Raw genomic sequence first — 25,647 nt, forward strand, 5'->3', positions numbered from 1 at the left:
TCTTCTTGACGCCATGCCCAATACTCTACCATCCAGCTACCTTTAAGTGGGGGAAATAGAACATTTATGGGAGATGGTGAGACCAAGGATAGGTGACCCATAGCTGCTGAGGTAGAAGGAAGATTGCAATAAAAAGAAACAGAGGGGGGCAGCTAGGTGGTGCAGTGGATAAAGCACAGGCCCTGGATTCAGGAAGAACTGAGTTCAAATCCAGCCTCAGATACTTGACACTTACTAGCTATGTGACCCTGAGCAAGTCACTTAACCCCCATTGCCCTGCAAAAAAAAAAAAAAAGAAAGAAAGAAAAGAAAAGAAAAAAAGAAACAGAAAATCTCACTTTGGTTATATATAGGGTTACTCTGCCTGCTTTTCAGTTTTTCTTCCCCCAGGCTCTTGTCTGGAGATGGTGACTCATAGCTTCAACTATGAACTAACAGAGTCATCAGCCTGCCTTTATGAGAAAGAGGATTTCCATTTATGAAACCTCATCTGAAAAAAAAAAAAAGAAGGAAAGAAACCTCATCTGACATGAGTTGATTCACCATCAGCTGGCCTTGAACAGATGAAGCCCAGAAACTGGAAACAAAGAAGTTCTGCCAGCACCTAAGCAGTGAAGATACCCAGTAGTGACCACAGACCCAGAAATACAACGTTTCGTGGAAAATGCAGAGAAATCGGTGTCCAGACATCACTGGAGGAAGTCAGCAGCTGGGTAGCTTCAGAGGCATGACTTGCCCATGCCACCTGTGTGCCTTGGTCTGACAGCTTTGTAGCATATGATTCTTTCCACAGATTTCCTGGCTATATAGACATATCTGTTTTTCCTGCAGATAATGCATGCCTATATGGGATCGCGTGTGCCACAGCTTTACAGGGACCAAAGTTCAATCGCCATTTCTCTTTTATTTTGCTGTTTCTTTAAATACCTTTATTTGGACCTAAATGTGTTCTTTGACTAACTGGTAAAAGTCAACACATGGGTGGGGGCCCATGTGTGATAGTTTTGAGTCCATGTAGACCCAGATTGTTCCTTGAATCTGGGATAAGATTTTCTTTGGAGGCCCACATACAAGCTGGGGTGCTACAATATCTGTCTATCTATCTATCTCTTTACCTATATCTATCTATCTATCATCTATCTATCATCTATCTATGATCATCTATATGAATATATGTATATGTATATATATGTATATATATACTACTTACAATTAGGGTGAAGCCAAAACACAAGAACCCCAAACTCAAGCACAGGTGAACCCAAAACAAGACCTGGATATGGGGACTCACTTTGGGTAGATTCAGGACCTGGAGGAATTAATCTCTGGCTTTCCTGTAATAAATGATCAATAACAATCCACAATGGCAAAAGTTTATTGGAGAGGTCAGGAGATGTTCCAAGGAAGCCAGGTGCTTCTAAGGAATACTTAGATCTTACCCAGTGATTGTTTTGGTTCCACCAGAAATTCATGTTTTAGGGTTCCGAAATTAGATTGAATAACCTGTTGATATACATCTCAAACTGACCTCTTGGAGGCCCTCTACTGCCTACATGAAGCCAATTAGGCTTATGTCCTTCACTGAACTCTAATATAATGTAACCTCACAAAGATTTGGGAATCCCATCTTTACAGCTTTCTCCCCCAAACGACCTAATACATTTCTTTCTAAAACAGTTTCAGAATTTAGGTTTGTTCTCGCTGAATAACAACAGCTCGGAAGTGTCTGAAGCTGCATTTGAACTCAGGTCTTTTAAATTGAAAACTACAGTGCTGGGCTTGTAGTCCAGAAAGCCCCAGGCGATTTAACTGAACTAGAATCCATCTTTTGTGAAGCCCATGCACGGTGTTTTCATACAGGTCTGGGAGTATGGGGATGGATCCTGGATCTGGACTTGGAAGAGACCTTAGAGGTGTGATTCCCATGGCCTCATCCCACTTCTGACACTACTACATGTGTGACCTTTTGCAGATCACTTGACCTCCGTGGGCCTCAGTTTCCCTCTCTGTAAAATGAATGGAGGTTGAAATAAGTAGCCTCGGGGATTCCCTCCAGCTGGAGACCTCGGAGCCTGTCACTTTGTCTCAGTTCACCTGTAAATTGGGGACAGTAAGAGCACCCCTTTCCATACCACACAGTTGCGACGTTAGTAAAACGCCTTAACGACGTGAAACCATCCATCAAGTTCAATGTCAATGTCAGGAGTTGGAGCGTTTCTTCCTCCCGGCTCCTCCAGGCTCCAGCAGCCATCTCCATCTCTTTCCATATGGGGGCGCCAGAGCGCAGAGCCTTCGTGGAGGCGGGGCGAGCCCGGGGGGCGAGCGCAAGCGCGAGCCCGGGCGCAGGCGCAGGCGCAGGCGCGGGCCTTCTCCATCCGGGTCTCGCGCAGGCGGGAGTTCCGCGCTCGGCTCGCGGCAGGCATGGCTGGCCTCGAGGAGTCGGGAAACGGCGGGCCGGGGCGCGCAGCCCGAAGGGGAGCCCCCGGCGGCGTGGGGACGGCTGTGTCGCGCGAGCTCCTGCGCGCGGGCTGCGCAGGCGCAGGCGGTGAGGACTGGAGAGCCGGTGGGGGAGGGGATGGGGAGAGACGGAAAGGCCCCGGGAAGAGCGACTCGTCCAGTGACTTTACTGGTGTAGGGAACCCCGCTCCATGGGGGCGGGCACCTCTCTGGGAGCCCCGAGGGGTCACATCGCCAGCGTGGTCAGGGGCGACATTTGAACCCAAGGCCCTGCCCTGGTTATACGGTGAAATGCCCCAGAGCCAGAGCAGCTCGTGACAGCCCCTGTTCTGCGGCCCCTCCCAGCTCTGCCATCCCCTGTTCTAAGCTCCTCCCAGCTCCGACATCCCATGTTCTAAGCTCCTTTCCATCCCTGACATTCCCTGTTCTATGGCTCCTCCCAGCTCCGACATCCCATGTTCTAAGCTCCTTTCCATCCCTGACATTTTCTGTTCGATGGCTCCTCCCAGCTGTGTCATCCCCTGTTCTAAGCTCCTCCCAGCTCTGCCACCCCATGTTCTAAGGCCCTTTCTTCTCTGACAGCCTCTGTTCTAAGTGCCTTCCTAACTCTGTTATAGGCTCCCTTCCATCCCTGACATTGCCTGGTCTAAGCTCCTCCCAGCTCCGACATCCCGTGTTCTAAGCTCCTTTCCATCCCTGACATTCCCTGTTCGATGGCTCCTCCCAGCTCTGTCATCCCATGTTCTAAGATCCTTCCATCTCCAACCTCCCTCCCCTCCGATCCCTTTTAGAGAAGGCAGCATGATGTATGCCCTGAGTCCAAAAACAGAGAACCTGGATTCGAATCCTGGCTCCGCCATAAGTTGGCAGTATGGCCTTGGACAAGTCCTTGCCGCATGTCCTCCTAAACGATTCAGCCTTGCCAGAGCAGACCTGGAAAGGGAAGGGGGTGGAGTGGGGGAGAGGGTGGTTCAATTGTGGCTGGACCCCTTCCCTCCAATTCTCGGCTGTGTTGGGCTCAGGGCGCCCCTGGCACAGACACAGTTAACCAGAGGAATTGGCTTCTTCTGCAGGGATTCAGGACGCGCTGCTCCTCCGTTCCAAAGGCAAGAGCGCGGGCTTGAAGACGGTGCGAGTGGAGAGGAGCAGCGGTGAGTGCATCTTTCTTTGGAGCCTGGTGCTGTTTGCATTGCTGGTCTCTTAGCTTTAAGTTGGGAACTTCTGTATGTTTTCCCATCTCTAAAATGAGGAACAGTCATCCTCAGCTGGTGTTGGAATGGCAGACAGGATTGGAGCAGGGTGGGGCTCTGGGGGGAGGGAGATCATAGCCTGGGGCCCTTGCTCTTATTAAAAAAAATAAAAAAGGAAAACCCTTTCAATCTGATTGTTTTCCTTTGAAATCCTCTATATTTCATTTGATGCCTTTAAAAACTTGATGCTAAGGAGAGGTCTACAGGTTGACTGACAGCGGGGTCCCTACTATAAGAAGGGAGAACAGCCCCTGAGCTGGGTGATTTCTAAGGGACCTTGGGGTTCTGAGCTTCAACGGGTTTCCCTTGGTTGCAGGACTATATGGATTGAACTGAACGAAGTTCTAGGTGCTTCCTGTGGGCAGGGCCCGGTGCTTAGCCTCCAAGGAGCCAAAGCTAAGAAAATGGCAGTGCCTGCCTGCTAGGAGCTTATGTTCTGCGGAGGGTAGGTAAGACATGTACATGGCTAAGCATGATTCAGGAGATCGCTGTGTCCCTATCAAGCCCCTATTAAAAGTCCCAGTGGTTCCTACCTCTTAGAGGCTGTGAGAAGTTTCAATGTTGGGACAGGTTCCATCTATTCATTACAGGAAAAAAAATTGCCGTATAGATTTTCAGAGCAGGTTCAAGGCATTGTGGAAGATACAAAAAGGAGGGCTTTTTTTTTTGGTAGGGGGAGGTGTTCTTGGGGTGCTCATTCCTCTGCAATAGGCAGCCTTGTTTGCCTCGTTCATACATTTGATTTGTTTCACGTCTTCTGGTCGTTGATGAGCAGATGGCAGAAGGGGACAGTGGTGGGGCAGCTCATAGTTTTGTGTCATAAGGACTCAGTTTTTATAAAGGACGTGTACTTGTCTTAAAAGAACCCTTCTCCTCCCCACAACATTTGATTCTTCACATGTGTGACCAGTAGTGCAACAGGGTAGGGTTTTAATGGAACTAAAACCTCACAGTCAGGATTCTGGGAAGTCTCTTTTCCTATGTTCTACAGTAGTAGACTGCATTCAGTACCCCCTATTCCCCTCCACATACCCAAAAAACCAGCCAGAGACACTTAGAGATTTGAACATTAATATCCACACTTCTAGGTCCAGTCACAGCCATCCATGCACACTCACGATGAATGTTTATTAAGCTCTTAATTGCTAGGTTTTATGCTATATTTTGGAGAGATAGACATGTATAAGGTGTCTCTTACAAACTTACCCATGTATTGAGACAGAGAACACCTTCTGCCACCCTGCTCTCCAAAGCAGGGCTATATAAATTACATTTCTTTTTCCCTTTAACAGATTTTACTCTAAACTTAGTAACAGCATTCAGGTAAATAAAAGATAATAGATAAATTTGCCCGTTCCAAACTATTTAACAATTGTCTTTAAAATGTGATTTCTAACTTTAAATAATAATTACATCCTGTTCACTTACATCCACATCTCCTCCTGATTTATTTAAAAGACTAGTTTTAATAGTACTTTTTCTTTTTATATTATAGTCATTTTCAGACTTCAACACTCCTCCCACCTCTTTTTGTAACAAAGAAAAAAACCAATTAGGGAAAATCAGCTGATGTCTCGACTACATTTTGTACCCATAGATGCCTACCGCTCCCAGGAAAGGAGAGCAAGGCATTTCATCTCTTCCAGTGTTATAGTTGGTCATAGTATAATCACACACAATTCAGTTTTGTATTAGTATTCTTTATTTTTACATGGGTATAGTTGTGTATATTATTTCTTACATTCACCTCATTTCACTCTGCTTGAGTTCATGCAAGCCTTCCATGTTTCCCTGAATTCCTCATTTGTCATTTCTCATAGAACAATTTTTATTACATTTATATACTTAAAGTTTGTTAGCCATTTTCCAATTGATAAGTATCCATTTTGTTCCTATATTTCCTTGTTTTAAAATTTTTTAATTGATATTTTGTTTTTATATCAGCTTCATTTCCAAATACATTCCTTCCCAGAGAACCACTGAACACATCAAGAGAGCCTGACAGTGTGTGCAGTGTTCAATACCCAGTTTACCACCTCTGCAAAGAGGTTGGGGCGGGGGGCACATCTTTGCAGCCAAGATCAATTTCACTCCGTGTGTGTGTGTGTGTGTGTGTGTGTGTGTGTGTGTGTGTGTGTGTTGGTTTTCTGGTTTAGCTCATTTCATTGAATGGGTTCATAGAAATCTTCCAGCATTTCTTTGCATTCTCATAGTTGCCATTTCTTCCAGCACAGTAGGATTCCAGTCCATTCACATACTGTAGCTTGACCAATTACTCCTCAGTCTTTTGGCATCCACTTTGTTTCCACAATTAATTTTCACTATTGCCGAACCAGCAAAATGGAGTACACTCACTGACCAATCAGGCTAGAGGAAAAGTGAGATGGAACCCTAAGGATGACAGAAGTGACTCAAGAACTCTTGGGAGACTTGATGCTTTAGAATTAAGTAAAATGTCAATAGCGGTTAAGCGAGTGTGGTTGGTTGTATTGATGGTCTGGATTAAGTTTTTAGTAAGATTTTACATTTTTTTCAAAAGAACCGTTAAACCCCTGTGTTACCTTTCATTGGAAGCACCCCATTAGGCCAGGCCATCTTTAGAAATCTTGTCCCTCTAGGATCTTACGTTCCCCTGTTCCTCTCAAAGAAGGGGAAGGGCTCCTTGGAGAAATTGGGAATGAGCAGGGCTTTGAACGATGGGGCTAGGGTGTGCTCAGTGGGAAGCGAAAGTAGGCTGATTTGGATTTTAGATGTGTCTGTAAATCACCGGAAGGCACTCAACAGTGAAGCATTTCAAAATGAACCTGTTTGGTGCCAGCCGTTAGGATGACAAGGGAGGTCAGCCCTATGAGCCACTGTAGTTAATTGAGCTAATGATAGTAGGGGAGCTCTGATTTTAGCCACATCCCACAGCTTTTCCTCACTCCAGGTTCTACGTTGTGTCGGCCTCACCAGGATGTTTCATTGTCTTTTTGGTCTCATCATTTTTAACACCTAGAAATAAATTAGAAATGTGCTTATTCTGGCTTATGGTGTTTTGGGCTTCCAAGAATAAATGTATCCTAATTTTGGCTTCAAAGCTGATTGAATAATTGAAAACTGTTTCTGGGGGTCTTTAGAGAAAACTTAGGCTCCTGTGATTTGTTACGTTGGTCATACTTTGCCTCTTTTGTTTTTCTCATCCATGTGCAGTTTGTTTTTCCTGACAGAACGTAAGCTTCTTGAAGGCAGAGCAGGGCTGTTGGGTTTTGTCTTTGTAGCCACAGTACTTGGCTCCGAGTCGGTACTTAGAATTCCCCACTTAAAATTGAAAAGAAAGTTCGTTTTTTAATAGTAAAGGTTTTTTTGGATATATTTAAATTCAAAGAGAGATCTGAGAGAGACAGTTTACAAGTTTGTGAGGCTTGGGTAAATGGTGAAGTCGAAGTCACCACTCATCTGTTACACACACAGCCCTCATGCTGCCTTTTTCCCTCCTCTAGTTTTAGAAAGAGTGAAGAACTTCCTACCTCACATTGAACAAGCAAACAGAAAACTAAGAGAGGAGATGGCATCGGGGCCCCCAGACCTGTTCAATATTGAAAATGTAGATGACTCCCTGGAAAAAGTCATAGAAATGGTAAGAACACGTGGTATGCCTTGGTTTGGTGGAACAGGACCACTGTTGGGCTGGGTAACTTGGGAAGCTCCTCTTTCTTTTCACTGAAGCACAGAGATTTGTTGTTGGGTTTGGGCCTGGGGCCTCTGATTTATAGAGGCAGACGGGTCCTGTGGATAGAACATTACCTTGTATAGACAGGAAGACCTGCATTCCAACCCCACCACAGGGGTCTGTGACTCCTGGGGAAAGAGCCCCGTGGCCTCTCTGCTGTTGGCGTCTTCCTCTGCAAAATGAGGGCCTGGCCAGAAGCCTGGGACATATAGTACACTTTTACGATTCATACTCTGAAGCATCGGCTGTTTGTATAGGGTCAGGTATCGGTCTTGGAGATAACAGAGTTGGACCAAGTGCTAATTTCTCTGTTGGAATTAAGAGATTGTACTGAAGCAAACTTCCTGTATGACTCTTTTTAACAAAAAAGCCAGATGCAGTTATCTCTAAACAACGCTAAACACAAATACACGTTTATTGACTATTTACACTAAAATACGAATTTCTGCAGATGGTGAGTCCAGACAGCTTGTTAGTTATTCCTTTCTGAACCTGTTTGTTGTGTCGGCCTGTTTGCTGTGACTGTTTGTTTGTAGTTTCTTCGTTTCCTCTAGTAATCAGTGTATACACTGTCTGGTTCTGCTTTCTTTGTTTGGCAGACCTATTTATAATCCCTCATGGTCTTCACTGTGAGAGGCATGGTGATATTCCCTTACATAGAGATGCCTTGGTCTATGAGGCTTTTCACCAGCTTTGGGGCATTTAGGTTTCCAAGTCTTTGCACTTAGAAAATAAGGACATCTGTTTGTTTGTTTGGTAAGGCAATTGGGGTTAAGTGACTTGCCTAGGGTCACACAGCTAGTAAGTGATAAGTGTCTGAGGCCGGATTTGAACTCAGGTCCTCCTGAATCCAGGGCCGGTGCTCTATCCACTGTGCCACCTAGCTGCCCCAAAATAAGGACATCTGAAATGATAGCCCTTGGTTTTTTGTTTTGATTTGATGGTGACATTCTGGGGAGCTCGGGATGGCCAGGTCGGGGATCACTGGGCCAAAAGGTAAGATCCCCTTGGTGACCTTGGTTGTGATCTATCTTCCAGGATGTGGCCGTGGTGGAGGTGAGCAGCTCTGATTCTGAAGAACTCAGTTCAGGAGAGAGTTCCGGATCTGAGGATGAGAACAGCATAACTGGAGAGGTCACTGTGGAGAATATTAAGTTTCCTAAACCAAGTGGAAAAAGAGGCAAGATAGAAGTTTTGGACAGTTGAACAACCAGATGGATGAAGTTGCTATCTCAGGCCCCATGTCTGCCTGCTCACATGCCCTGCGCCTCATTCAGGTGACACAGGCCCTTCCGGCTCCAGGGGAGCATTTGCGGGACTGAGTGTTGTCCATTTTATGGGATATCTGCATTGCTTCTGTATATGTTGTATATAGTCCACTAGGGTCATGTGTGAAAGTCAGTTTTTCTAGCCCCTTGCCCAGTGCCTGACGTGGAAATAAATGGCACTAAATAAATGCTTTTGAAATCAACAAACTGATGGCGTTTTTTCTTCATCTAGAATAACTGATGTAGAGATGGAAGGAACCGGAGAGATGATCTAGTCTAGCTCTCTTATTTTACAGCCGAGGAAACTAAGGTGCGGCTGTACCTGACATCAAGTCACCCACGTCCTTGACTACGAGCCCGCGCTCTTTCTGCCATATCTCAGAGCAGGCTCGACGATGTCGTATTCCATATTGGATTTGCACTCAAGCGTTCTTCAGGTACTCAGCTTCATGGTCTCTGAGTCATCCTCGTCCTCTCCTCTCATTTATCGTACCCAGACACCTGACAAGGCTGGAGAATTCTCCCTCCACAACCTATCTCGAACCTCTCCTTTGTCTCTCTCAAGACCACCATCCTAGCCTGGGCCTTCATCCCCCCCACACTGGTCTGTGCTAACAGCCTCCTAATTGGGCTCCCTGCTTCCAGTCTGTCTGTCTTATGTTAGCCAAAGTTATCTATCTTCCTAAGCCACATGTTGGACCACATCACTCCCCTGCTCAAAAATCTTCAGTGGCTCCCTAGTACCTCCAGCAAGGGTTCTTAACCTGGAGTCCATGAATTGTTTTTTAGAATATTTTATACAAGCAGTGACCCTGGCCTGATAGACATTCTCTTTTCTGCTTCTCTGAGTGACTTCACACATTAGCTCATGGACTTCTCCCCTGTGAGGCCCTCCCTGACCCATCTGGTTAATAGCCTTCCTAAGAGACACACACTAGGTGGCCAAGTGGTGACTCTTAGACTCCATTTTGTTTCTGATAAAATGAACAGAGTGTCCCTTTCATCTCTGAACCTGGGACCCTAAGAACCCAATATTCCAGCTGGCGTCTGCTGAGGGTAGAGTACATTGGGACTGTTACCTCCTTGTTTCAAGATGGTATGCTTTGACAAGTTACCCTCCCAGGGTTGTAGTAAGTAAGCATTTTGTAAACACCAACAACCATTAGTTTAAGACCCAGTAATTTTCCCTGTCTGTTTCATATTACTAACTCATACTGAACAGTTTATCCTGTGGGGTTTTTTCCTTTTAATGAAATTATTATCCACAGGTCTATTCCTGAGGAGGGTGGGTGGCCCAATGGAATTGCTCCTCACAGCCCTGGGTGGTAGGTGCTATTATTCCCTCCAATTTACAGATAAAATTGAAGCAGATGAAGGTTAAGTGACATGCCCAGGGTCACACAAGCTAGTGTTTAAGGCAGGATTTGAACTTAGGTTTTCCCAACTCTCAGACTAGCACTGCATCTCTTCAGAAAACTTTCCTTTATTTCTCATTAGTTTATGTCATCAAACAGTGTCTAAGAGTGGCCCATTCCCCTGGATTCTGATTAGTTTGTAGAATTTCAGGCCAGCAGATCCTACCAAGCCTCTATTCTAAACTCTGACATTGGCTTTCCCTAAATAAAAAGTATAGGTCAAGAAAAATTCAGTTCCTGACACTAATAGGTGGAGGGAAGCAGTTTGTCCCCCTAACTTCTAACCATCTCATTTAAGAAAAGGGAGGGAATTTACAGCAAGAACTGAATTCCGTGCATTGAGACAGTAATGATTATATTATGTCCCCCCACCTTATCCAAAGCCAAGTTGTGATCAGAATATCCTAAGACAAAAGTGGCCCAAGGATTCATGATGACAGCAATCACGTGGGTCTGGTCCACAGGCAGATCCCATCAGCTTACTTGACTGATGTGGCCTCTCCACGTGAAGGATGCCGAGAAGCTTGCTTGGGACTGTTGTGATGACATGAAGGGAAGTGAATTGCAGAGGTTGGAGGGGTGTTTGTAGACATTCTGTGACTGCTTGTCACTGGCTAACCATGCGACAAAGGGGAGGCTCTCTGATTGGTTTTGGAGGCACTCAAAAAGGCCAATCAACTTTGGTTATTGTTCTGTCTCCTTCACTTCTGAGGGGTGTGGGTGACCCCCTTGCTCATGGCCTCTGCTGATGGGTATGGATTCTCTGAACCTGAGAGGAGAGGATGCCCCAGGAGTCTGGGAGTCAGTCCCTAGGCTGAGTGTTGCAATCAGCCCAGCATCTCTACCCTAGGGAGCAAAGAAGACATTGGCATCCCCTGCCCAGCAGAAGTTCCTTTGGCAGCACTGCTACCTTAGACATGAGCTTGGCGGAATTAATGCTATGTAGAAAAGGAGCTAAGTTTTGTGCCTACTCCTATACCAAGGTGGTATAAAACGATTAGATTACCCAGAAACTGCCTCTCAAGCCTTTTTAAATGTCACATCTCCAAGGTATGAAGGTGGGCAACAGACCCCAGTCCCTGTTCCTGTCACCAGTAGGAATCACAGATGTTTCTGTTATGTTACAGTTGTAGCAAATACCTCTAAATATTATTTACACTTAACTCTACTTGGAAATTACTGGAGTTCTTAGATTCCTGCTACTTTCCCTGCCCACTTCACACGTGATCACAGTCTTTCTCCTTCCCAGAGACTGCCCTGCAAGAGAATTGGTTTTCCTTGTGATCCTATGTTGTATTTCACACATTTTAAAAGCATGAGCCCAGAGGCCTCACCAGGCTAGCAAAGGGGGGCCATGGCATAGAAAAAGTTAAGAAGCCCAGAACAAGATGGAGCGAATATCCAAGGAAAAAAGGTAGCTGAGGGAAGGTCAGGAAGTGGCCTTGAGGACCAAGGAGCAGGACCCTCTCCCTTCTCGGGGGCCCCATCAGGATGGGGCCCGAGAGAAGGTTCAGCTTCTGGAGATAAGGGTCAGGAAGGTAGGCAGGGGAGCCAGGTTTTTTGGGCACAGTGCCTAGAACTTCATAAATTGTAGGAGCTTCATAAATGCCTGCCGAATGAAGGGATAAAAGTGGCCAAGGTGAAGGGATATCTATTGATGCTTACATGGAGATTCCTGTCCTGGTGGCCAGGAGGGGGAAGACTCAGGTGGCCTGAGAGGAGTGAGCAGCAGCATTTTGGCCTCAGGAGAAGGGGGCCCACCTCCTAGGCAGTTGGGAAGAAGAGTGTGGTTGTGAAGTGACATCTGGCCAGGCTCCCACCCTCAGGGTCCTGTGATGGAAGGTGGGATTGGTTTGTTCTCTCAAATATCAGCCATGAAAGGAGTTTGGAAAGGACTCTGGGGTTGTGATTGGTCCTCAAGGACCTGCCAACTTACAAGGTGGACGAGGACGATCCCCAGGCAAAAGACAATCTAACCGTGGAGTGCTCAACACAACAAAGATATTTTGATTTCTAGTTTCTACGATCGCCATTCACATTCTTTATTCCTGCTCATTAGTACCAAAGAGGTAGAAAATAGTTTGAACAATTTAGTGCTGGGATTAGATTCTATGATCTGTACATATCATACAAAAGCAATATTAAGGGCACTTTGTCAATTGGTGAACAGTTTTATGGGACCATAGGTTGTGAATGAACAGAAATAAACAAAGCTGGATTGGGTTTTAAAATTCAAAGAACTCGAAATCCCTTAGAAATGTGTTTAATGTACAACCTTGTAGAAACCAAATCTCTGTCATTAGCTATCAAGTGTAAAAATATTTTAAAATATCCAGGCTCACACCCATGCAGATGAACAGGACTCTGATCATGGGAAACTTGTCTTTTCTTTTTTTTTTTTTTGCTGGTTGATTATATCTGTCCCAACAGCACTCCCAGAAGTCCTGTCAGGCACTGGGTGGAGAACACAGTGATGGAGAGATGCCTCTAGAGGAATTGTTGGAGCTGGTGGTGATCTAATATTCCAGAGTGACTGCCTTTGTCTTCAGGTACTCTCGAAGTGCCTCTTCGCCTGGAGGGGAGAATATCAGTGAGTGACTCTTTCAGATGGCCTGCATACTGTCATTCTCTCTGACAGGTGCTACTTACTTCTGTATATTAGCTTTGTTACAAAGAAAGATGGTGGGGGTGGGGACAGAGCCCCAGGACAGCTTCAGCACTAGATGCTTCTTCCTTCTCTCCCTGCTCCATCCCTAACTTCAGCCTGCTTAAATATGGTGATATCCTTAGCCAGTTACAGTCTAGGGCAAGAGTTCATCCTTTTTTGGTGGCAGTCAGTCTGGTGAAGCCTGACCCCTTCTCCGAATCTTGTTTTTAAATGCATAAAATAAAATTCAGAAGATTACAAAGGAAATCAGTTATACTGAAAGAGTTACCAAAATATTACAAAAACAAAACAATTCAAGGTCCCCGGGTTAAGGAGCTCCTGCTCTAGGCTGTTGTCCTTAAAAGTCAGGGAATCCAGTGAGCTTAGGATGGTGGGATCATTCATTTAGAGCTGGAAGAGACCTTAGAAGTTGTCACGGGGGGAATGGGTGAGTGGGTGGGGAGATAGTTCAGAGACGATTCTCCTCGAACAGGAGAAAGGCAAAAGCTTTTCTAGAGGATGGATGGTGAGGGACAGATGGGGTAATCATCTGACTGCGGAAAGTTCCCTTTGGGGGTGGAGGAAGCTGGAATGAGGGGAGGTAGTCCTGACTTCTGGAGGTGTCTGTCCCCTTGGGCTTCTCTCTCTTGTTTCTCAAGGTGTGTCCGTCCTTCACTTTAGCTGGCCAGTTTAAACGTTAATCCTGACCCCATAAGCGAAGCCATCCAATCCAATTAACCAATGGGAACTACCTATTCCCCTTTGAAGAAGAAAAGTTAAGAGACTCCTTTCTTATAACTCAGCCTGATTATACAGGACTGGAGGAATGTCGGAGGAGCTTAACTAATCAAGCGAATCTTGGCTGTCCCATGGGTGATGGCAGCATTCTCCAAGCACAGTTACATAGCCCATTAAGGTTTATAAAGTACTTCAAAAGAAGAATGAGGAAAATGTCCCTTCCCCATGCCAATGAAATGCAGAACAAGTGATCCCTGGTTGAAATTGCAAGGGACATTAGGGAAGCACAAATGTAAATTATGCTGAAGAATAATTTAATGACATCTACTGAAGATCAGGGAGGAGCAGCCACCCTGGTAAAACAAGGAAGTCTCTTTCAGTCACATCAAAACGACTTCCCTTTAATGCGAGCTGCCCTTGGTGTCCTGCTTGCTAGCAGGGAGGGTGCCTAGTTGCCTGAGGGGTGAGATGCACTGTTTGAGATGAGATTGGGACACTGGGATCACAGGCAGTGCCCATGTTGACTCAAACCTGCACATGGCGATCAATATTTACTCCTAGTCATTGCCCATGGCCATCCATCTTTTCTCCACCTTCCCCATGAGGTGATCAACACAATGCAAATGGAAAAGGGCAAAAAAAAAAAAAAAAAGATTTCTAGTCTTCTCATCTCTAAAACAGGTACAGCCTCTTACAGTTTACTTCGGGCTTAAAAAAAATCAATGTCGTTTCAGAGTGCCTGTAATCCTGTATGTGACTTTCAACGGTGCCTCCCAGCCCTTAGAAATGGCAATTCATGGGGCAGCTAGGTAGTGCAGTGGATAGAGCATCAGCCCTGGAGTCAGGAGTACCTCAGTTCAAATCCGGCCTCAGACACTTAACACTTACTAGCTGTGTGACCCTGGGCAAGTCACTTAACCCCAATTGCCTCACTAAAAAAAAAAAGAAAGAAAAAGAAAAAAGAAATGACAATTCATTTTCTCAAAATAGACCAGAGTCAGGACAGGGCAAGCGAGGGGTCAGGAGCACAGACAGCCTTACCCAAGTCTTTGCCAAAACCAGACTGTTTCACGCCTCCAAATGGGGCTGCCACATCAGTCTTGTTGTAGGTGTTGATGAAGACCGTCCCTGCTTCCAGCTTCTCACTCACATACATAGCTTTGTTGATATCTCTTGTGAAAACCCCCGAAGCCAGGCCATACTCAGTATTGTTTGCTTGTTGCAACACTCCCTCGATATCCCTGTAAGATGTTTTTAAAAGATCACTTTTCTTCATTAAATATAATCAACACACGTGTAACTTCATCCTCTTAATGTTTTCTGCAGGCTATTTCACGCAGTACAAACCAGGAAGTTATTATTATTATTATTTTTTTTTGGTGGCGCAATGGGGGTTAAGTGACTTGCCCAGGGTCACACAGCTGGTAAGTGTCTTGTCTGAGGTCGAATTTGAATTCAGGTCCTCCTGACTCCAGGGCCAGTGCTTTATCCATTGCGCCATCTAGCCGCCTCCAGGAAGTTATTTTGTAAGTGAAATTTACTACTGAAAAGCCCCCCCACCCCGTAGCCACAAGGCATCCAAGGGATAGGGCTATAGCTGGGATTTCATTGCTCTGGGGAGCTCCGAGATGAGCAAACTCCCTTTGCCACTGCACATTGGCACCTGGGCTGCAACTCCCAGTCTCAGAGCTCTGCGTGGGGCACTAAGGGGTTAAGTGACTTGTCTGGGGCTATCTCTACATGTCGGGGTAGGACTTGCACCCAGGTCAATGCTCATGCATTCAGGGTCATTGGAAATCTGGGCCCAACTTAATAAGACTGCTAATGGTACTTCAAACTGATATATCACTTTAGCACTTAATCAAACCCTTTCCTTACAACAGCCCTGTAAGGTAGACACCCTCTCTTGGCTCCTCTCTTTCATATCCCCACTTCAGACAAAATGGCCTATTCACTTTCCATAGAAAATCATGTCATCTCTGCCTACAAGGACCTAGAGGGGAAGAGACATCTCATGGAAGAGGCATTGGCTGAAGGAGGGAGAGGTCACCTGTGGGAAGAGGCAGAGATTCATAGCGGAGGTCACAGGCGAGCCAGCTTTTGGGGAAGGGCAACATGTCAATAGGGGGATTATTCTTTTTTTTTTTTTTTAGGCAATGGGGGTTAAGTGACTTGCCCAGGGTCACACAGCTAGTAAGTGTCAAGTATCTGAGGCCGGATTTGAACTCAGGTACTCCTGAATCCAGGGCCGGTGCTTTAACCACTGCGCCATCTAGCTGCCCCAATAGGGGGATTATTCTAAGTAGGAGATGCTCACACACAACGGCACTGAGATGGCAAAGGGCAGCTCAAGTTCATGGAAAGCCCCTTAGTGGAGTCTGACTTGAAATGCAGAATATAGAAAAGGAAGGTGAGTGTGATTGGGTGGGAAAGTTCAGCTGGGCTCAGTTTGGGGAGAGCTTTGAATATCAGGTTATGAGTTTGTATCTTACTCAGTAATCATGGGAAGGCCCTGAAGGTTTTAGAGCAGGGGGACAGGTTAGTGGGGAAAGGGAGGGGCTAGACATAGAGAAGCTGGGTGGCCCAGTGGATAGAGCCCTGGGCCTGGAGTCTGGAAGAAGTGAGTTCATACCCAGCCTCACATACTTTCTGGCTGTGTGACCTTGGGCAAGTCACTTAACCCTATTTACCTCAGTTTTCTCATCTGTCAAATGAGCTAGAGATGGAAATGGCAAACCATTCTGGTATCTCTGCCAAGAAAACCCCAAATGGGGTCACAAAGAGTCAGACATGACTGAACAACAACAGAGATAAAGAAACCAATTACAAGAGTCCATAAGAGCAGTAATGAAGACCTGAACTAGGTTGGTGATGGTAGGAGTACAAGGGGAAATATAACCACAGGAGAGACCACAGACAGAGGCTGTGTCAAGCAGGACTTGAACACTGGTTGGATGTGGGAGGGAAAGGAAAAGGGAGGCTCAGACACTAACTGGGAGAATGGTAATTCATCAACAAGGTGGGGGTGGTTGAACACAGTGTGTGTGAGGGGAGAGCAGGACAGCCTGCCAGGGCATCCCACTGACCACTGGATGTGGTGGCGAACAAAGCCACCGAAGGGGAGGGGGGCAGTGAGAAGACAGTGTAGCCACATTCAGGAAAAGCAGGAGGAACTGGTCAAAGAGGCAGAAAGTGAACAAAGCGGTGGGAAAGCCTAGGAATCCAAGGACAAGAGTGGCCGCTGTTATCAAATGCTGCCCAAAGACCAAGGAGAATGAGGACCAAAGGAAGGACCTGGAGGTGGGGTCATCACTGATTTGGGAAGAGCAGTAACGGTGTAGAGGTGAGGCTAGACACCCTCTTACAAGAGGCTGAAGAGAGAATGGAAGAGGGGACGTAGAGATAGTGAGGAGACATTCTTTCTGCAGGTGGGCAGTAAGGAGAAGGCCCCAAATACCCTGACCCAAGCTTATTTGAAGGCAGGGAAGAAAAAGCCAATAGAGGAGAAATGGGATCCAAAGAGAGAAGGGAGAACTGAAGGCCCTGGGGAGACAGGAAGAGATGGGATCAAGGGCACAGCTGTGCGATGGAGAAGGACCATCTCATCCTCTTAGAGGGGAGGGACGGAGGTGACTCAGGTGGGTAGAGACAGTGTTTGGGGGGTCTGGAGGAGGAGCCCACATCATACATCTTTGATCCATTCAGAACAGTAGGAGGTACGGTCGTCTGACAAGAAAGAGAGGAGGGACAGTGGTGACATTGGGGCAGAGGTTTAAAGAGAACAATGTCTGGAATCGTTGATAGGGTGCATTTGCTGGCATGATGATGGATGAACGCTTCCCGGCAGCAGTCAGGGTGTGGGGAAGGTCAGAAGGCCTAAGTTTGTGGTTGCCAGTCAGCACGGTTTGACTTCCTCCAGTAGCCCTCAGCAATTCAAGGCCACTGTCACCCTCGAGAGTAGAAGCCTGTGCCCCAGAAATTGCTACGTGTGAATAACAACGTGGCAAAGAAGAGAAAGTCAAAGGAAAATCTACAGCCAACATACCCATCTTTAAATTTAGAAATGACCATAACAGGCCCAAAGGACTCCTCTTTGGCAAGGTACATGTGGTCTTCAACATCTGTGAACACAGTCGGCTCCATAAAAAAGCCTAATTCAGAAAAAGAGATGCACAATCACCGCTACGGCCTTAGTGATTCCCAATTTATTTTCTTCCCATTTGAATATAGTAGGAGTCATAAAATAAACATCTTGTCTTTTTATTTTTGTAAAACCATTTCAACACCATGTGCCAGCTGTCATCTCACCTAGGAGCCTCCCTTAGTGCTTGGGGGCTCCTCCCCCTGGAAGATATCCTATCCACCCCCTCGGCCAGGCTGCCCCCCTTTCCTTCTCCCACTGGTGAGCTCCTCCCAGGCCGCCATTTTCAGGGGGGAGCAGGCTGGCCAACAGCCTTCCTTGCTGTGCTTCTGACCCTCCGTACTTTATTTACCAAGCCCACTTCCACTCCACTCCCCCTCCTGATTTGTGCCTTTCTTTGTTGTGCCCTCCCTGAGAGCAGCCACTGTCTTTCTTTTTGCTTGTGTTTGTACCCCCAGGTCCCTGCATAGGGCCTGGCGCCTCTTAAGTTCTTAATATATGCTTGCTGCCCTGTCTCGCCCAGCGGGGTGACAGTGTCATGACAGCGACATCTTTACGTTTTTCAGTCCATCACAAAGATATTGGGGCAGTTCTAGCTCCCTAGGACACAGGTCTTATTTGGGGGTAACAGAACTTTCTTTTTCTTTTTTTTTTTTTTGGCAGGGCAATGAGGGTTAAGTGACTTGCCCAGGGTCACACAGCTAGTAAGTGTCAAGTGTCTGAGGTTGGATTTGAACTCAGGTCCTCCTGAATCCAGGGCTGGTGCTTTATCCATTGCGCCACCTAGCTGCTCCCAGAACTTTATTTTTCACAGGTAATAAGTCTCAGGATGAAATCTCAGAATGCCCCAAATTGGGTCATCTGGATGTTCCATGGCACTTAGCAGCTGTTGATAGTCAGTGAGTAGAAAGAACACTGGATTCCGAAAAGCTGGGTTTAATTTTAGTTCTACTACTGACAACCTGAGTGACTTTGGGTAACTAGCCAGTCTGAGGCTCAGTTTTCTGATCCACGAAAATGAGGAGGTTGGGCCGTGTGCCCAGAGTCCTTTCCATTTCTAACCCTCTGTTCTCTATGTTTACATAGAGTTTTGTTTTTGTTTTTGTTTTTTTTTTTTAGTGAGGCAATTGGGGTCAAGTGACTTGCCCAGGGTCACACAGCTAGTATACATAGAGTTTTACAGGTTCACATTCACTGTTTTATTTGAGTCTCACAACAAGCCTGGAAGGTGGGTGGGATAAGTATCATTCCCCCCATTAAAAAAAAAAAAGATCATGAAAACTCTGTCTCACAGACACTAAATGATGTGGCTGACAGATGCAAGAACAGAATTTAGAATCCAAATCCTAATCCACAAAGTGTTCCCTTTCCCTTATACCACAAACACCAGGTATGGCATTGCTGCGATTGAGTGTTCATGCCTGTTACACATGTAGGGGAGAACAAAAGAGATACTATCTGAACCTGTCCTATAGATAAAGACAAGGTGGCACCGTGGTGGTTCTTACCAGGCCTGGGGACTTGTCTTCCTCCGTACACCAAAGTGGCTCCTTCTCGCACCCCCGTTTCACAGTATTGTAGAAGTTTGTCCAAGTGTGCCCTGTGGTTCTGGGGGCCGTGATCGGTGGATCTGTCCAGGGGGTCGCCGATTTTCATCTTTTTGATTTCTTCTACCTGTGGGTCACCCACAGTTAGTCAAGCACAATTTATAATGGATGAAACACAAGCTGCATTAGTTCCTCTGAACTTACTTACAAGAGACATCAACAGAAGTGCATTCATTTCCGCCAGGCTATGTGGTAGAAATATGCTTAGGTCTGACATATGTCTCAACGCTGAAAATCTATAATAATAATAATAGTGAGAGTTCACATTGATATAGTCTTGGCCACGTGCCAGGCTCTGTATTCCTTCATGTAGTTTTTTTTTTTTTTTTTTTTAGTGAGGCAATTGGGGTTAAGTGACTTGCCCAGGGTCACACCAGGCACTGTATTCACCGCTTGATGGTTGTTCCATTTCGTCCTCACGACTCTGGCAGGTGATCGCTATTTTGTTATTCCCATTCGACAGGTGAGAAAACAGAGGTAAATAGGGTCACCCTGCTAGTGTCTGAGGTCCGATTTGAAGCCAGGTCTTCCTTACTCCAGGCTCATCCAATTCTCTATGCTATCTGGCTGCCCGTCTGTCTTTGATAAGACACATGGTTGACACCGTCATGGGTCACATCGTCCTAACAATATGAAAAGCCTTGACCACTGAGCCTATTTCATTTAATACAGAATAAGGGTGTTGGACCTCGAGGAATTTTAAGGTCTCCTTAAGGTTCTTTTTTTTTTTTTTTTAGTGAGGCAATTGGGGCCAAGTGACCTGCCCAGGGTCACACAGCTAGTAAGTGTGTGAAGTGTCTGAGGCTGGATCTGAACTCAGGTCCTCCTGACTCCAAGGCCAGTGCTCCATCCACTGCGCCATCTAGCTGCCCCCTCCTTAAGGTTCTTAAAAAAATTTACCTTATTTTTCAGAACCACTTGTGTTTGTGACCTGGAATATTTGTTTTTTTTTAAAAAATACACAAGTATAAGATAAGAGAAATATAGCTGAATAATAGCTCATGTGAAAAGGGGCATAGGAATTTTAACAGATGCCAAACTCAAATATGGCTCGATGATGTGGTTGCCAGACAAAAGAAATTCTAGCGTGATCGCAGGCTTGATATTAGATATCTGGGGCCCAGAAGGAGGGCCACCATACCGTGTTTTTTGTTTTTTGTGGGGGGCAATGAGGGTTAAGTGACTTGCCCAGGGTCACACAGCTAGTAAGTGTCAAGTGTCTGAGGCCGGATTTGAACTCAGGTTCTCCTGAATCCAGGGTCGGTGCTCTATCCACTGCGCCACCTAGCTGCCCTGATACCATACTATTATTTTAAAGATAGTGTGTATCCAGAGGAAGGTGACCAGTATGTCAAAAGAACTCAAAACCACAGGGTGCAAGGAATGGCTGATAGAACTGGGGATGCTTAACCAGGAGTAATAACATTTCTGTTGAAATCTGACAACATTTAGGGTGTCTTACCACTCGTCTCACAAACTCATCGTGAATGGATTCTTCTACAAATAAGCGGCCTGCTGCAATACAGTTCTCTCCTTTGTTGAAATACACAGCTCCCATGCCCTTTTAGAAGAGAAAAAGAAAGGCATTTTTTAAACTAAGGACGCTTCCTTTTGGCCATTGTGAACCTGCTTACACCATCGTGATTGGGTTAACCGTTGATTAGAAAGGGATCTTGAAACTCCATTAAGCTATTTATTCATGCCCTGACACGTGAGTTATATTTAGGGTTGTATTTTCCCCTTTGCTCATTAGCACTTCTGATATATTTTTTGATACCTATAAATTCAGATAACCATTTATTAAGGTTTAGAAAGACCGAGTTTTGCATCTGTGGAGGACCTCATATGAATGAAATATGAGTCCTTGAAATATTAAGATCCATGGTGAAAAAATTATGTAAATGGCTTTGTGCCTTTTAAGCCATGTAAGTTAAGAAAGAAAAATGAGACAATTCTGATTCTGATTTCAAGTAGATATCCATTAATATTCTCAAGATGAAAGTTGCCCAGAATGACAAGATTTTCAAATATGGTAGAACTCAAGGCCTCACCTAGGTGCTAAAAATCCAGTCAATAGCATACCTCCTCCAGAAAGTCTTCCTAGACTTACCTTTTGTGTGCTGGTGCCAAGCTCTTATGGATTTGGACCTTCTGATTATCTGCTGCCTATTTTGTCTCTTTTGGATTGTGAACTACTTGAGGGTAGGTAGGCATGCATGACTTTTTTGGAGGCATACTGTACCTTTTTTTGTTTTGTTTGTTTTTTTGGTGGGGCAATGAGGGTTAAGTGACTTGCCCAGGGTCACACAGATAGTAAGTGGCAAGTGTCTGAGGCTGGATTTGAACTCAGGTCCTCCTGAATCCAGGGCCAGTGCTTTATCCACTGTGCCACCTAGCTGCCCCTGTATACTGTACATTCTTAACCCCAAATCCATTTGACTTTTATATTTCTGGTGGTCAGCAAAGACCATACAACACTGGTTCCTTCTGAATTAATTTAGAGTTACATTTCCTATGTTATCTTGTATTCATTTATCATGAGTAATTCCAAGGATTATTGTTTATTTAACAAATAAGACTCTGCTCAAAATACTTCCCTAGGAGCAGTGTGTGACAAGGTGACAAACTTCTCTCCCTTCTCAACCGCTGCAATCTTTTACTTCTCCAAGACTGCTCCTGCTTCTCAGAGAGTCCTTTGGGTATATAATTGTGAAACTCAGACATGAGTAGAGACGTACCACCAAGGGTTATGAGTTAGTACATATATCTTATCGGCATTGTGTATAAATGACATATCCTTGGATTTACTGCATTACTGGTCCTAATTAAATTAACTTTTAACCTCCCTCAACTGTAAAGACTTTCCTAATCTGGGAATTTCCTAATTTCCTAATGCTGGGGAACAGCGACACCCCGCCCCTCAGCAGTATTGACCAGTCAGTATTGACCAGCAGTATTGACCAAGGCTGTGATGGTTGGCACCTGCCCCATTTAGTCAAAAGGTTATTCGGGGTCTGGAATAGTAGAGAACTTCCAAGCCCCTCCTAGGGCTAGTTCAGAATCTATGCCTCAGCAGGCCCATCAAGCTTTAACTCACAGCTCTTTCTAAGGAACCAAGCCTCTTTCTTTCTTTCTTTCGTGGGGCAATGAGGGTTAAGTGACACAGCTAGTTAAGTGTCAAGTGTCTGAGGTCGTATTTGAACTCAGGTCCTCCTGAATCCAGGGCTGCTGCTTTATCCACTGCACCACCTAGCTTACCCCTGCCCCAAGCCTATTTCTATGTAGCAGAGGACTCACCTAACTAATTGGATTTAGTGCCTTCTCCCCAGGAAAACAATATTCACCAAGCCTCTGGATAAATGCTCCCTGTGGGTAAATTAAGTTCTCTACTGATTGCTTCCAAATTCCATTGTTGCAACACATTTATATGCAAGTTTAGCAAGAACAAAAATATATCCTCAGATCGGAAAAACAATTTGTGAAATCTTAGAAGAAGGAACTTTTTAAAAGAGTCTTTGCCTTGCCACTGATAACATAACATGACGTGCTTTCCACTGAGTGGGAGTAAGACTAGACAGCACATGGATTGGGACTGGCCCCCTCTTACCATTCTCACAGCTTTGTCAAGTTCACAGTCACTGAATATGATCAACGGGGACTTGCCACCAAGTTCAAGGGAAACCTTCTTCAAGTTACTCACAGCACAGCTTTGGGGAAAGATGGGGAAAAATAAACATTCTGTACCAATAAGATCCATCCTTCCTTCCTTCCTTCTTTCTTTCCTTCCTCCCTCCTTGCTTTCCTCCCTCCCTCCCTCCCTCCCTCCCTTCCTTCCTTCCTTCCTTCCTTCCTTCCTTCCTTCCTTCCTTCCTTCCTTCCTTCCTTCCTTCCTTCCTTCCTTCCTTCCTTCCTTCTTTCCTTCCTTCCTTCCCTCCCTCCCTCCTTTCCTCTCTCCCTTCCTCCCTTTTACTGGGTTCCATTCTTCAGCCCTCTCTTTTGGAAATCTTATTAAAGAAACAGTCCAGGGAGATGTGTATGACCTGATCTAAATGATTAGGAGAGAGGAGATGGAAAGAGAACTGGACTTCCTCTCTGAGCTCCTAAAGATTTGGTGGGAGATGTATGTTGAGAAGTGGGAGGCACATAGGACATAAATGATTATGGATTGGCCATGTGCTGACCTGCAGTAGACAACAGACAGTTGTCTGAGTGGTCTACAAGAAGGGGTTTTCCAGTAGCCCCACATGGACAGAATTTGTGTGGAGGTGGCACTCTGGGTCTTAGTTGTAAAACAAATAAAAGGTTTTAATAGACCAGAGGCACCCTGGATCCCAAGTATGTGTGGAGCTGTGTAGCACTGTCAGCTGGGCATCTAGTAATGTTTCTGGCATGCCAAGGGGCCAGTGAGGCTCTCCCTCCCTCCTGCCCCCAGCCAAGCTGACCAAAGGGACGAATTTAATGCGCTCTGAAGAAAGACAACACTCCTGCTAGTTGGGCATCCCACCTCTTCATGATCTGTTTGCCAATTGCAGTGGAGCCGGTGAAGCCCAGTTTGCGAATATCCGGGTGTTCTGATAGGCGCTGTCCAGCTAAGCCACCTGCAGGATTGGGGGAAAACCTAAATTATAAATCATTCTTAAATCCTAGTGAGGGTAAAGGGAGATCTGACTGAAATTACAATTTAAACTGAAATTTAAAGTTAAATCCGGTAAACTTGAACTAATGCATTTTTTTTTCTATAAAACAAAAAATAAAGGGAGGAGAACATACCCAGAATCTGGTTGCCGGAAATGACAAACTTTTTGTTTGATATGGAACTTTACTGTAATTTTTCTGGACTATTCTACCCTCAAAAGTACATCTGAATGGGAAGTTATTTTCTTTTACATTTTTCACTTGGATCAAATTCCTGCCTCAGAGCTCAGGGCTGAGCATTTCCAAACTGGAGCAGGTCCAGAGAAGGGTGATCAGGCTGGTGAGGGGCCTGGAGACCTAGGAACCCATTTATTAAAAAGCACTGTCTTGGGGCAGCTAGGTGGCACAGTGGATAGAGCACTGGCACTCGATTCAGGAGTACCTGAATTCAAATCCGGCCTCAGACACTTGACACTTACTAGCTGTGGTAAGTCACTTAACCCCCATTGCCCCGCCTCCCCCCCAAAAGCACTGTCTTATCTTGTTGTTGTTCCGTCCTTTGTTCTCAAAGAGGACCAATGACATTGAGGGTGATATCTTGATTTGCACGTGAATTGGATTTAAAGGAGGTAGAGCTGCCAAAAGTCTCAGCCTCCCTCTCTCCTCCAGGGTCATTGGAGTCCAGTGGCAAGACACAAGTCAGGAAAACTGGCCACAGCCCTGGATGCAGTAGTCTACAGCATGTTGTAGTGCCCAAGAGAGCCAGGAAGACCTGAGTTCAGATCTTGCCTTTACCTCAATTTAGCTCCATAAGCCTAGGAAAGTAAGCCATCCTCTTGGTGCCCCTGGCATCTCTATAAACTGCAGCTTTGGAAGGTGCTGTCCCGCATAGGTAGAGAATGGGGGTTTCTTCACCCAGTAGTTCCATATACATTTAGAGGAGAAAAAATTCTATGGAAAAGTTGAACAGCAAAAGTGTCTGAGTTCCAGTGGGCTGTCAGTTCTTCAGCTTCTTGGCCATCAAAGTCCTCAGAACACAAGGGTTGGTCTTAACTCCTCTCTTGTTAGTAGCAGAATAAGGGTGTTTCCGGGCTCGGGAGAAGGCCCAGACCAGTGAACACCACTGGGTTTGGGCCAGTGGTGTTAGCATGAGCTGGGTCAGTTTCACTGCCCTGTTACCGTGTGACTGTGAAGGGAGTGGTCCAAGAGTCTTGGGGAGAAGTGAGACTGTCACCATCAGTTGGAGTTATATAATTAAAAAAGTCATCTAACACAACCTTAAGGGAGGTATATTGATTGTGCTACAAACTGAAGATATTTTCTTGTCTTGGTGGTAGTGACTTCTGTTTTCAACTTTCTGAGTATGAATTCTGCACTGGTAAAAATGTTTAACAACCAGCTCTCGAGAGGAGAAAAAAAAAAGTATCCTGGACATACTTTTAAGGTTAATCTGCATTATTAACAGTTACTTATTAACTTTTTATTAACATATCACTTTTCTGGGGGGCTGAGGCAATTGGGGTTAAGTGACTTCCCCGGGGTCACACAGCTAGTAAGTGTCAAGTGTCTGAGATCAAATTTGAACTCAGGTCCTCCTGACTCCAGGGCTGGTACTCTATCCACCACGCCACCTAGCTGTCTGCACATATCACTTTCTTAAGGCCAGACAATCAACAAAACTATATACGTCAAGCCCCAGTTTGTAGCTGCTAAGCTCACACTGAAGATTTAACAAGCAGCTCTCCTAGGCAGAGCCACCCTCCTTCTCCCCTACTGA

At 45.5% G+C, this 25,647-nt stretch overlaps 2 protein-coding genes across 3 annotated transcripts in view; one reads left to right on the top strand and one right to left on the bottom strand.

Moving 5' to 3' along the window:
- The first annotated feature begins 2,383 nt into the window (after positions 1 to 2,383).
- On the top strand, positions 2,384 to 8,885 carry NOPCHAP1 (NOP protein chaperone 1). The gene is made up of 4 exons (XM_043967432.1): positions 2,384 to 2,545; positions 3,531 to 3,608; positions 7,190 to 7,326; positions 8,458 to 8,885. The coding sequence occupies exons 1-4, from the start codon at positions 2,422 to 2,424 to the stop codon at positions 8,623 to 8,625; spliced, it is 507 nt and encodes a 168-aa protein (XP_043823367.1). The 5' UTR covers positions 2,384 to 2,421; the 3' UTR covers positions 8,626 to 8,885.
- Positions 8,886 to 12,109: 3,224 nt separating this feature from the next.
- ALDH1L2 (aldehyde dehydrogenase 1 family member L2) overlaps positions 12,110 to 25,647 on the bottom strand; it is a 59,789-nt gene continuing 46,251 nt past the window's right edge. For both annotated transcript variants that reach the window (XM_043965022.1, XM_043965020.1), the window contains 7 exons: positions 23,740 to 23,833; positions 22,843 to 22,942; positions 20,698 to 20,796; positions 19,137 to 19,302; positions 17,533 to 17,638; positions 14,529 to 14,728; positions 12,110 to 12,674 (listed from right to left, as the gene is read on the bottom strand). In XM_043965022.1, coding sequence (XP_043820957.1) covers positions 12,619 to 12,674; positions 14,529 to 14,728; positions 17,533 to 17,638; positions 19,137 to 19,302; positions 20,698 to 20,796; positions 22,843 to 22,942; positions 23,740 to 23,833 — 821 coding nt within the window. In that variant the 3' untranslated portion in view covers positions 12,110 to 12,618. The remainder of the gene's footprint in view (positions 12,675 to 14,528; positions 14,729 to 17,532; positions 17,639 to 19,136; positions 19,303 to 20,697; positions 20,797 to 22,842; positions 22,943 to 23,739; positions 23,834 to 25,647) is intronic.

This window comes from Dromiciops gliroides, chromosome 5, assembly GCF_019393635.1.
Source record: "Dromiciops gliroides isolate mDroGli1 chromosome 5, mDroGli1.pri, whole genome shotgun sequence".
NCBI lineage: Eukaryota > Metazoa > Chordata > Mammalia > Microbiotheria > Microbiotheriidae > Dromiciops > Dromiciops gliroides.

Excerpts from the sequence above, each read along its gene's own strand:
- NOPCHAP1 (XM_043967432.1), top strand. The coding sequence starts at position 2,422 with ATGGCTGGCCTCGAGGAGTCGGGAAACGGCGGGCCGGGGCGCGCAGCC. Across the intron at positions 3,609-7,189 it reads GCGAGTGGAGAGGAGCAGCG|TTTTAGAAAGAGTGAAGAAC; the intron begins GTGAGTGCATCT and ends TCCCTCCTCTAG. Across the intron at positions 7,327-8,457 it reads TGGAAAAAGTCATAGAAATG|GATGTGGCCGTGGTGGAGGT; the intron begins GTAAGAACACGT and ends TCTATCTTCCAG.